This window comes from Terrapene carolina, unplaced genomic scaffold (genome assembly GCF_002925995.2).
Source record: "Terrapene carolina triunguis isolate 2854851 unplaced genomic scaffold, T_m_triunguis-2.0 Scaffold210, whole genome shotgun sequence".
NCBI classification, from domain to species: domain Eukaryota; kingdom Metazoa; phylum Chordata; order Testudines; family Emydidae; genus Terrapene; species Terrapene triunguis.
This window is the reverse complement of record NW_020664561.1, coordinates 16,150,267-16,163,329: the sequence shown is the minus strand read 5'-3', so window position 1 is coordinate 16,163,329 and position 13,063 is coordinate 16,150,267. Positions and strand designations below refer to the sequence as shown.

The following is a 13,063-nucleotide window of genomic DNA, read 5'->3' as shown; positions in this document are numbered from 1 at the left end:
GGGGGGGGGGCTGTCTGAGGGTTGGGCAGTTTTGGTACAGGTTTTGGGCAGTCAGGGTACAGGTAGGGGGTAGGATCCTAGGGGGGCAGTTAGGGTGGTGGGGTCTCAGGAGGGGGCAGTTAGGGGACAAGGAACAGGGAGGCTTAGGTAGGGGGTGGGGTTCTGGAGGGCAGTTAGGAGCAGGGGTCCCAGGAGGGGGCAGTCAGGGGACAGGGAGCAGAGGGGTTTAGATGGGTCGGGAGTTCTGGGGGAGGGCTGTCAGGGGGGTGGGGAGTGGTTGGATGGGGCGTGGGAGTCCCTGGTGTCTGTCTGGGGGTGGGGGTATGGATAAGGGTTGGGGCAGTCAGGGGACAGGTAGGGGGTAGGATCCTAGGGGGCCAGTTAGGATGGGGGGAAGGTCTCAGGAGGGGGCAGTCAGGGGACAAGGAGCAGGGAGGCTTAGGTAGGGGGTGGAGTCCTGGGGGGCAGTTAGGTAGGGTTACCATATGTCCGGTTTTTCCCGGACATGTCCGGCTTTTTGGTCCTCAAATCCCCGTCCGGGGGGAATTGCCAAAAAGCCGAACATGTCCGGGAAAATAGCTTTGCCGGCATCCCTGCCCCAGTCCCCTGCTTACCTTGCGGCTCCCGCAGGCTGCGAGCTGCAGGCGGATTCCCCCGCGGCAGCTGCTGCTGCTCCCCCCAGACACCTCAGCTCTGTGTAGCTGAAGAGCTGAGCTGCCTGAGCGCTACTGGCTTCACGGTTTGCCGGGCAGCCCCCAGACCTCCAGACCCTGCGTCCCCGGCCGGGCGCTTCCCCTCCCGGGCTCTGGCTGCGCTGGGGAAGCGCCCGGCCGGGGGCAGGGTCTGGAGGTCTGGGGGCTGCCCGGCAAACCGTGAAGCCGGTAGCGCTCGGGCAGCTGTTTCGCGGCTGGGAGGGAGGAGGGGGAATGCGGGGCGCTCAGGAGAGGGGGCGGAGACTTTGGGGACGGGGCGGAGAAGGGGCCAGGGCCCCATGGAGTGTCCTCTTTTTTTAATGAGGAAATATGGTAACCCTAATGAATGGGATATAAAGGCAGAGGTGGGATGTAGAGCTACGTGAGCAGGGGAAGCTACCAGTCATCCTGTGCAGGTGCAGCACAGGTGTTGGATAACTTAAAGTAGCTGATGGATCTGAGTAGTCCTGCTGGCTTTTGCAGCTGTAAGTAAGACAGCTTTTCTTGTAGCTCATCATAACCTCTTTCTTATTTAAACTGTGAGACAGTTTAATGTTGTCCTATTTACTCTTTAGAAAAAAATTGTCCTTTTTACTCTAGGGTAGGGACATGTCACATGCACACCTAGCAGAATGGGGTCTCAATCCCTGATTATCACCTCTAGGTGCTCCCACAATAAGGATACTACAACATACGAGATGCTACAGTAGTGAGAGACGGAAAGATGTGGCTGTTTAGTTACAGGGAGTACCTCTCTCTTCCGCCAAAATGGTTAAACACTTCAGGAACAAATTTCAAAATGGAACCATTTTAAAATAACATTTTCTCTTCAAAAGTTGACAAATATTTGTCACAAAAAATATAGAAAGTTCAATTACCTTCTGAGGTGTTAATCTGGACACTAAATTAATCAAAGACAAAGATTCCCACTTCAACTACAAGTCTCAACACCTTGGCTATTCAGTCTCTACCAACATCCACATAATCCACCTGCCTTAAAAATAAAGGATTCTTTTTCCCTCTCCTTTGGCTTATTGTGCTTCCATTTTATAAAGAGGGCTTTCAGACCAGCATTTATTATTTTTATTTCATTGGACAGGATCATGTTTTATTTAATTTCTGTACTACAAAATAACTTCACTGCTGTAATAAAAGAGGAAGTGCAATTAAAGATAGAAGTTGGAAACATTACTTGTAACTTGAATTTGTAGATGTAAGATCTACTATTTGGCAACTATCTAACTGGTTTGCTTGAAATGTTCCCAAAGGAGGATACGGGTATGCAACATAAGCATCACCTAGGGGCAATGTGAAGACATGCAGCTCATTATAGAAAAAGTTCTGATACAGAGCAGCCCGCTCAACAAGCTTCTCAATGGTTTACCCTAATCAAATAGCTGTGACCTAGTGTCAAGAAGCCAGAACTAGCAGAATTCCAGAAAGGGTCTGTTTAATTTTTGGGATCCTCCAGAAAATGAAGAATTTTGGAGCTTGTTGAGGCAAGTTTTAAATACTGAGAAATTCCTCAGGTTATAATTATCTTCACACTGTACTAACACAGTACAGGAGGCTGTACTGTGGGTTTTATTCCAAAGTTAGTTATTTAAATGCCAACAATTGGCTCCATAATTGCTGCTGAAAACTGCATGAGTAGTTGGTGCCACCGAAAGCCAATGGATCATCCAAAATATTCCATCTCTATTGAACTCCAAGTTGAACCCCCCTCCCCAACACTGCAAAATATTTTCTCTAACACTAGAGTCAGCTTGTTAAGTTGATAGGACAGTCATAAAAATTTAGTACATCCTGAATCACTAATCACCATACACATGTAGACAGACTAAGGGTTTGGAAAGATTTTAGCTGAGCAGGACAATGTATTGCAAACATGTTATGCATTTTTGGTGGAAGCCATCTTATTTTTATTAGTGTTAATTGCCTCTAGTTCCAGTTTATAATGGAAGCATCCAAGAAATCCCTATCAGCCTTTTACAACCTTAAAAGTTGGAATGTATTTTCAATTATGGTATTTAAAATAAAATCAAAAGCTCTGCATCACAGGCCTTTTAATTAATGTTTTTGTAGAAAAAAAGTGATTGTTTTAGTTTGAGCCAGCAAATAGTAGTAGTTACCCTTTTTTGACAGCTTTAATAACACTCCCCCCACCCCCAGCCACCCACCCACACAATAGCTAAACATTTCCAGTTACTCAGATCCAAATGCAAATAAACACTCTGAGAAAGACTGCAAATTAAGTCATTTGAGGCAATATCTCCATTTGGTTTAAGATCAAGAATACTTTAACAAACAAGCCTCCTTAAGTAAGTTATTTCTGCCTGTGATAGGCCACCCCATTGCTCTATTTGTGACAGTTAGAACTATGTCCCCAATTCAGCAACGCATTTAATCATGTATTTACATCCCACTGACATCAATTTAAAACACATGCTTAAGTCCTTTGCTGAATCAGGGCCTAAGTTCATAAATGGCTGTAAGACAATGATTCTCAACATGGCTGTGGACAGGGTTTTGTTTTACCAAGTATGCTCCCCAAAATAATGTGCATATTATCTTAGCTGTGTGCACAAACACAAAGCATGGTAGACTCCTTATTCTCACCTATGTTGGCAGGGTGTTGAGCTTTGTTGGCCCTGTCCACACCAGCAGGACGAAGTGTGAAACTAGCAAGTGTAGGGGAGAGCAGTGTTTGATGTCCATGCCAAATGCAGCTCAAAATCCTAGTGTAGGCAAAGCTTTAGACACCAGTGACCCTTATCCCCAAATGTTTGTACAATTCAACCTCTTTTTTCAATTAAATTTTAAAAAACAAACAAACAAACAAGCAAGCTTCTATACTAAGTGTGTTCACTTCTAAGAACCTACTTCTTTGGATTGAGTTTATTCCAGATTTAGGGCTTGGCTACATGTGCATTAGTCTGTGCTAAAATATGTGAAATTCTAGTGTGCAATAACATGTCATGCACTAACTGGCCTATATGGACCCTGATGGCACACTCAAAGTCACTTAGTGTACTGTAGTGTCCAGTTTCCAGGGCCTACTAGGAGACATTTAGAGTGTGCCAGTGGTGTCCATACGGGCCAGTTAGTGCCTGGCACACTAGCGCAAACTGGAATACACACTCTCTCTAGTGCAGGCTAATGCACCACGTAGACAAACCCTTAAGAAAACTCAAACACAGTGGATCGAAAACAGTAAGTTGGAAGCAAATAACAGACCAGCTCCCTCAATAAATCTTAAGAACTACTTTGTATAGTAAGGGAATAATGGAGATTTTTCTAAGAGAAAATAACCAAGTACCATAAAGTAAAGCTTAACAAAATGTAGTGCTACAACTGTTTCAGGAAATCCAGTAGATGTAATCAATAACTGACTTACCTATACACTTCCTGTGAAACACACTCATAGAGTTCCTCAGCAGTAAATTTTATGCTGGCATTTATCTAAGATGAAAGAGAAAGAGTTACTTAGGATCACATACTTATTAAAATCACATGGCTGACATAACATACATTGGACCTAATGTTTACACACTTAACTGGAAGGATCTCAAGTCTAGACAATGGGAAAAGAATTGAAGCCAGACTATATAGTACGGATCAAGTACTCCCTATTCAGAATGATAGGGCAAAACAATCTAGAGCTAACAGTGCAAGTATCATCTTGGTTTTATTTAATAGCATTTTTATAGCAGCTTCCAGATAACTCTAGTACAGAAAGAATCATCCCCACAATTCCATAGCAAAAGATTTATAGAATTCTGAGCTCTGAAATCCATAATCAAGTATACTAAGCATACACAATGGACATGAAAATAATGCATCCTGTAACAAAAATGCCTATATTCTGTATATGGAATACATATTTTTTGAATGCCCATACTGATATGGAGCCATTTATTTCAAGTTCAAGTGTCCTATAGTGTCCTTGATCTGTTATCAACAGAACAATAATTTTCTATTTTACAGATGTAGCAGGTTAGGAGAGACACTGTTGTCTGCTTTGTAACAGGATTTTTAAGGATGTTGAAGTGGCTCCTAGAGGCAGATTTTTTTAAAAATAAAATAAAAATGACCAATATAAACACAGTTCTGAATTTCAGGTTTCATGTAAATATTCCAAACACTACAATGCCACATGGTTGTTTTTCTGTTTGGGTCCTTAGGTTGTTGTTTTGGGTCCAAACTTTTAAAGGGAAAAAAATTCAAATAATGGATAGGAGCGATCTTGTTACAATAGGGACAGTTGACGTTTAGGGGTCATCTTTCTGTAACTGCTGACCCATGTGGTTGTGGTGAGGATTATTATTTATATTCTAGTAGGTCTTAGAGGTTCCAATCAAGACTGGAGCCCAATTGTGCTAAGAACTGTACAAAACATACAGACAGGGCAGTAGCCCTGAAGAGCTTACAAATGTACCTATAGCATCACCCATTGTATAACCCTGGAAAACTAGCTGCAAAACAGCTAATGTACACTGATTCCTTAAACTTAGTTGCCAATTGGGTGCTGTTATGACAAGTTTAGTCTTTAAAAACAAACAAACTCATTTTATCCTGAACGTTGGCTCTATTAGAATGAGCCATACAACCAAAAGTAAGATAACTGGTGATTCCAATGCTAGAATTGAATGTCATCCCCCTAGAGTTAAGTTTTTCAAAGTAACTAATTTCATTACAAATCTTATATAAATTATTTGTACTGTGTGTGAAATTATATTTCTAAGTTTTGATATTTCCACATGTGATGTACCCAATTTCAAAATAAGGAGTTAAAAGTTATCTAAAATCAACAATCTAGAAGTTAGGAACCTAGACAACAACAAACAAGTAACACATGCAATACATTACCAGGAAAGTGACTGAAACAAAGAACATAGGAGGGGACTATCATTTTACTAATGGGGAAAATGAGCACGCATGTTGAGCCTCACTCAAGGTCACACAGCCCATTTCTATGGAAGAGTCAGGAATAGAACTCAGATCTCCCAATTCTGCATCCTCAGCTGTAGTCACAACATCCTTTCCTATTTTATATGGGCATGTTTTCTGGATTGTCAATTTGTTTCTGAAATATTTTATTCCTTGCATAGTGTAGATATTCATACATATTCTAAGAAGATATAGTTTGATTTCATAGCGTGTTGTGTTAATGCTGTTTTTAGGAATACTGTCGTTTATGTTAACTAGTGCCAGCTAGCCATCACTCATGTGGACGTGGCTATCAATCCAGGCACTCACTTTCAAACATATTTTATCTAAAGTCCTACAAATACAACTGGTGATCTCAGATGACCTTAATTTCTCTAAATTGAAGGCCTCAGGCCCCATATGACTGCCTAATGGATTAAGTTAGTATTATTTTTGTAAATTATTAGACTGGTGAGGACTGTTAATTTTAAAGACTTCTCTGTAGTGAGTTTATAATAAACCAGTGTCCTAAATTTCAAGGCTGCAGCTTAAACAGGGTACCTGAATGGTTGGAGTTCCATTAGAAAGTCCAATGACCTCTGATCGAAAGAAGCAAGTTCATATTTTTTCCCCTTACACTTTATGACCAATAATGGCCAAGAGTACCGAATTTCACAATTCTAGCTCAATTGGAACATGAATGGTAGCTCTACCAGTTAGGCTACTCACTACATTTGCCTGTAGTTTGACATTTGGGGATTTTTAAGAGCAGGTTAGACAAACACCTGTCAGGGATGGTCTAGAAAGATAATACTTAGTCTTACCTTGAGTGCAGGGAGCTGGACTAGATGACCTCTCGAGGTCCCTTCCAGTTCTATGATTCGTCCTTATTATACATTTCCATTAAAGATTTTCAAAAAGATAAATTTCATACCTCATTACTGATTAGGAAGTTATAGAGCATCCAAATGTCTTGAAAACTACTGTTGGGGGTCAAAACTCTAAAAAGAAAAAGAAAAAAGTTTAAAAGATGGTTTGTAGAAGAGCAAAAATACCCTGGAATGATATACATCTAAATTAGTAAGATACAGAAAAGCCTCACTGTGTAAAAATTCTAATTAGTTCCAGAACAAAACAAAAACAAACACTCACAATCATTTCTGATTGCTGATATTTTCCCCCCCCCCCCTCAATTAAAAGAACTAAAGGAGTTTATTCTCTTAGTGGGAAAGTTTTATAGAAGGTTTTTCCCAATTAAAAATTCTAATGCAGTTTTCACATCGGCCACTTCACTACATAGAAAGGGGGAAAAAACAGCATATAACTAAAAGCCTTTTGTTTTTCACTAGCAAAGCCTCTCTTGTGTCAAGAGAGGGCAATAGAAAATTGACATACAATGCAAAACTTTCCCACACTTCAAAACAAAAAACAAAACAAAAAAAGGAAAGGACTAGGTACAGTTTGAATTTTTCCTGCATACTTCCCATTTATGGATGCAGAATTGGGTATTTTAGTTTAGGGGATTTTGGGGGGGAGAGAAGAGGAGAAATGGGACTGGTGAACAGACTGACATGCCAAGTTACTGTTTCTTTTATTCATCCACAGAACACATACAGTAGTGTCAACAGCACTTCAAGTTTTTCCATAGTGCCTACTCATGTATTTTACACCACCTGTGGGAGCGAGATGGTAGTTCAGTCTATCCATACCCATTCAGTCCTTGGCCCTTCTGCGGAGATTGCCAACAAAGGTACTTTATCAGTTCTAAGGGCTGATCTACACTACACAGTCAGATCAACGTAAGGCAGCTTACGTTGACCTTATGTCAGTGTCTATACTATACAGCCTTCCTCCCACTGATGTAAGGCCTGGTCTACACTACGAGTTTAGGTCGACTTTAGCCGCGTTAAATCGACTTAAGCCTGGACACGTTTACACTACGAAGCCCTTTCTGTCGACTTAAAGGGCCCTTTAAACCGGTTTCCTAACACCACCTCGACAAGGGGATTAGCGATAAAATCGGCCTTAGGGGGTCGGAATTGGGTTAGTGTGGACGGAATTCGACATTACTGGCCTCCGGGAGCTATCCCACAGTGCTTCATTGTGACCGCTCTGGACAGCACTCTCATCTCAGATGCACTGGCCAGGTAGACAGGAAAAGCCCCGCGAACGTTTGAATTTCATTTCCTGTTTGCTCAGCGTGGAGAGCACAGGTGACCATGCAGAGCCCATCAGCACAGGTAACCATGATGGAGTCCCAGTCCCAGTCCCAGGATCGCAGAAGAGCTCCAGCCTGGACCGAACGGGAGGTACAGGATCTGATCGCCATCTGGGGAGATGAAGCAGTGCTCGCCGAACTCCGAAACAGTAAAAGAAACGGCAAAACATTAGAAAAGATCTCCAAGGCCATGAAGGACAGAGGCCATAACAGGGACGCGCGGCAGTGCCGCGTGAAAATTAAGGAGCTAAGGCAAGCCTACCACAAAGTCAGAGACGCAAACGGAAGGTCCGGGGCAGAGCCGCAAACATGCCGCTACTACGCGGAGCTGCATGCCATTCTAGGGCGTGCAGCCACCACTAGCCCAAGCGTGTTCTATGAGTCCCTCTCTGCAAACGGGGAAGCGGGTTCGGCGGACGAGGAAGATGAGGATGGAGAGAACATAGATAGCTCACAGCAGCAAGGAAGCGGAGAAACCAGTTACCCCAACAGCCAGGATATGTTTATCACCCTGGACCTGGAAACAGTAACCCCCGAACTGACCCAAGACCCTGAGGGCACACAGGGGACCTCTGGTGAGTGTACCTTTGCAAAAATTACACATGGTTTAAAAACAAGCGTGTTTAATGATTAATGATTAATTTGCCCTGGCAATCGCGGCCAGTACAGCTACTGGAAAAGTCTGTTAACGTGTATGGGGATGGAGCGGAAATCCTCCAGGGACATCTCCAGAAAGCTCTCCTTCATGTAATCCCAAAGCCTTTGCAAAAGGTTTCTGGGGAGGGCTGCCTTATCCCGTCCGCCATGGTAGGACACTTTACCACGCCAGGCCAGTAGCACGTAGTCTGGAATCATTGCATAACAAAGCATGGCAGCGTATGGTCCCGGTGTTTGCTGGCATGCAGACAACATCCATTCCTTATCGCTCTTTGTTATCCTCAGGAGAGTGATATCATTCACGGTCACCTGGTTGAAATGGGGCAATTTTATTAAGGGGACATTCAGAGGTGCCCCTTCCTGGTCTGCTGAACAGAAATATTCCCCGCTGTTAACCACGCGGTGGGGGGGAGGGGTGAAGTGACCATCCCAGAGAATTGGGTGTGAGGGGGAGGGGAGTTAGTTGGGTTTGTGCTGCATGTTAAACCTGAAATCGCAGCCCCTCCTTTTACATTGCAAACCCATTTTAAATGGCACGGGTGCTTGGTATGGGAAATGAGGGCAGAACTGTTTGAAACCATCCCCACATGTTAAGAAGGTTAAAAAAGCCCAAAGACTATATGTCTTACCATGGCTGCCTGCAAGCTGAAATCTGTGTCCTGGCACTGCGTGAGTGATCTCTCACACCAAACCAGGAGACTCTCAATATAAGAGGAAAAATGCGACCTTGTAACGAAAGCACATGTGCTGTGTGATGTTGTGAACAGCAAAATCTAACGTGAAAGAGTCTACCCATTGTTCTCTAAAATGTATCTTTTTTAACAACCTCTCCCTTCTCCACCAGCTGCAAATCTTACTCCTTCGCAGAGGCTAGTGAATATTCGAAGAAGGAAGCGAAGGACACATGACGAAATGTTTACTGAACTTCAGACTGCCTCCCACGCTGACAGAGCACAGCTGAATGCGTGGAGGCAGTCAATGACTGATTTTAAAAAAGCCCAATATGAGCGAGAGGAGAGGTGGCGTGCTGAATCGCGGGCTGAAGAGGAGAAGTTGCGTGCTGAAACGCGGGCTGAAGAGGAGAGGTGGCGTCAACTTGTAATCAGAAAGCAAGAGTCGATGCTCCGGCTGCTGGAGCATCAAAGTGATATGCTCCTGCGTATGGTTGAGCTGCAGGAAAGGCAGCAGGAGCAGAGAACGCCGCTACAGCCCCTCTGTAACCAGCAGCCCTCCCCAAGTCCCATTGCCTCCTCACCCAGACGCCCAAGAACACGGTGGGGGGGCCTTCGGCCACCCACTCACTCCACCCTAGATGATTTCCAGTGCAATAAGTTTTAAAGTTTTAAATTGGAGTGTGTCCTGTTCCTTCCCTCCTCCCCCACCCATCCCGGGCTACCTTTCCAATTATCCCCCTAGTTGTGTGCTGAAGTAATAAAGAATGCATGAATGTGAAGCAACAATGACTTTATTGCCTCTGCAAGTGGTGCTCGAAGGGGGGAGGGTAGTAGGGGAGGGTGGGGTGGTTGGTTTGCAGGGAAGTAGAGTTAACAGGGTGGTGGGGGAGGGTCAGAGGGTTCATCAAGGAGCAACAAACAGAAGTTTCACTCCGTAGCCTGGCCAGTCACAAAACTGGTTTTCAACGCTTCTCTGATGCGCACCGCGCCCTGCTGTGCTCCTCTAACCGCCCTGGTGTCTGGCTGCGCGTAATCAGCGGCCAGGCGATTTGCCTCAACCTCCCACCCCGCCATAAATGTCTCCCCCTTACTTTCACATATATTGTGGAGCGCACAGCAAGCGGCAATAACAATGGGGAGATTCTTTTCGCTAAGGTCTGAGCGAGTCAGTAAGCTGCGCCAGCGCGCTTTTAAACGGCCAAATGCACATTCCACCACCATTCGGCACTTGCTCAGCCTGTAGTTGAACAGGTCCTGACTACTGTCCAGGCTGCCTGTGTACGGCTTCATGAGCCATGGCATTAAGGGGTAGGCTGGGTCCCCAAGGATCACGATAGGCATTTCAACATCCCCAATGGTTATTTTCTGGTCCGGGAAGAAAGTCCCTTCCTCCAGCTTTCGAAACAGAAGAGACTGCCTGAAGACGCGAGCATCACGTACCCTTCCCGGCCAGCCCACGTTGATGTCGGTGAAACGTCCCTTGTGATCCACCAGGGCTTGCAGCAGCATTGAAAAGTACCCCTTGCGGTTTATGTAGTCGGCGGCTTGGTGCGCCGGTGCCAAGATAGGGATATGGGTTCCGTCTATGGCCCCACCACAGTTTGGGAATCCCATTGCAGCAAAGCCATCCACTATGGTCTGCACGTTTCCCAGAGTCACTACCCTTGATATCACCAGGTCTCTCATTGCCCTGGCAACTTGGATCACAGCAGCCCCCACAGTAGATTTGCCCACTCCAAATTGATTCCCGACTGACCGGTAGCTGTCTGGCGTTGCAAGCTTCCACAGGGCTATCGCCACTCGCTTCTCCACTGTGAGGGCTGCTCTCATCCTGGTATTCTGGCGCTTCAGGGCAGGGGAAAGCAAGTCACAAAGTTCCATGAAAGTGCCCTTACGCATGCGAAAGTTTCGCAGCCACTGGGCATCGTCCCAGACCTGCAACACGATGCGGTCCCACCACTCTGTGCTTGTTTCCCGGGCCCAGAATCGGCGGTCCACGGCATGAACCTGCCCCAGTAACACCAAGATTTCCACATTGCTGGGGCCTGTGCCTTGTGAGAGGTCCATGTCAATTTCCTCATCACTATCGTCGCCGCGCTGCAATCGCCTCCTCCTCAGCTGGTCCTGGTTTGGCTTTGGCATGTCCAGGAGGCTCTGCATGTTTTCCAGGACAATGCGCGTGGTGTTCATAGTGCTCAGAATTGCCGCGGTGATCTGAGCGGGCTCCATGATCCCAGTGCTGGCTATGGCGTCTGGTCTGAAAAAAGGCGCGAAAGTAGTATCTGACGGACCAGGGGAAGAAGGGAGGGAGGGAGAGAGGGAGGGAGGGGCGAGTGACACCACGTACAGGTACAGGGAATTAAAATCAAGAAAGGTGGCTTTGCATCAGGGAGAAACACAAACAACTGGCACACAGAATGCCCCCCCCCCCCAAGATTGAACTCAAAAGCCTGGGTTTAGCAGGAGGGAGGGGGGAAGCAAATGAATGGAGAATAAATCTATTTTTTACATCTTAAGACGACGGTGCAGCATGACTGATAGCCCTTGGCATTTTCTGGGTGCTTGGCAGCAAATACTGGGCGCTTGGCAGTAAGCCTTCAGGTCTATTGCACGATCTGATTCCCACTGCAATATGACAATGATGGGTACCAATCGTAATATGCTATCTACTGCCCAAAAGGCAAGGGGTTGCTGCTGTGTAGCAATCTAGCCCCACGTCTGCCAGCCCCATGTCTGCCAGCACCCAGATCGCCATCGGCCTCTTCTGGGTGCTTAGCAGACAATACTGGGCACTTGGCAGAAAATAGCATGCTACGACTCTGCTAACATGCAATGATCCAACAGGGCGCCTGGCAGAAAATAGCATACTACGACTGATAACCATCATTGTCTGCCCGGGTGCCCATGATCGACAGCCACTGCAGTACGACGACGACGGATACCAGTCGTAATAAACCATCTTCTACCAAAAGGCAAGGGGCTGGTGCAATGCAGCACCACGGCTGCCAGCCCCACAGCTGCCTGCACCCAGATCGCCAATGAAGGCTACCAGTCATGCTGCACCGTCTACCGCCAAAAGGCAGTAAGCTGCTGCTGCTGTTTAGCAATGCAGTCCCACGTTTGCCAGCACCCGGAAGAGATATGGTGACGGTAAGCTGAGCTGAGCGGGCTCAATGCTTGGCGTGGTATGTTGTCTGCACAGGTAACCCAGGTAAAAAGGCGCGAATCTATTGTCTGCCGTTGCTGTGACGGCGGGGGAGGGGCCTGACGCAATGTACCCAGAACCCCTCGCGGCACTGCTTTGCATCATCCGGGCATTGCGATCTCAACCCATAATTCCAATGGGCGCCGGAGGCTCCGGGAACTGTGGGATAGGTACCATAGTGCAATGCGCCGGAAGTCGACGCTAGCCTCGGTACTGTGGACGCGGTCCGCCGACTTCATGCACTTAGAGCATTTTAGGTGGGGACACACACAATCGGCTGCATACAACCGGTTTCTATAAAACCGGCTTCTATAAATCCGACCTAATTCTGTAGTGTAGACATAGCCTAAGAGCCTTACTACACCAGAATAATAACTCCAGCTCCATGAGAAGCGTAAGGCTTATGTGGGTGTAGTTAGGGTGACGTAGTGGCTGTGTAAACACTGCAGTTCCTTACATCGTCTGTTGACTGTCTTGTCAGTTTCATGGCAGGAGCGGTGAAGTTAACAAGAAAACTGGACAGTTAGAGACCAGCAGCCCAGGGCCGGTGCAACCATTTAGGCGACCTAGGCAGTCGCCTAGGGCACTAGGATTTGGGGGGCGCCATTTTCTTCAGCAGCGACTGCGGCGGCCGGATCTTCGGCCGCCCCGGTCACCGCTGGCATTTGGGCAGAGGGAGCTGGGGCAG

General features: G+C 46.2%; 1 protein-coding gene across 1 annotated transcript in view; it reads right to left on the bottom strand.

The window, feature by feature from the left end:
* LOC113405063 (transcriptional protein SWT1-like) overlaps window positions 1-13,063 on the bottom strand; it is an 88,107-nt gene that overhangs the window by 1,269 nt on the left and 73,775 nt on the right. The window contains exons 17-18 of the mRNA XM_026655556.2: window positions 6,556-6,622; window positions 4,090-4,154 (exon numbers count right to left, since the gene is read on the bottom strand). Coding sequence (XP_026511341.1) covers window positions 4,090-4,154; window positions 6,556-6,622 — 132 coding nt within the window. The remainder of the gene's footprint in view (window positions 1-4,089; window positions 4,155-6,555; window positions 6,623-13,063) is intronic.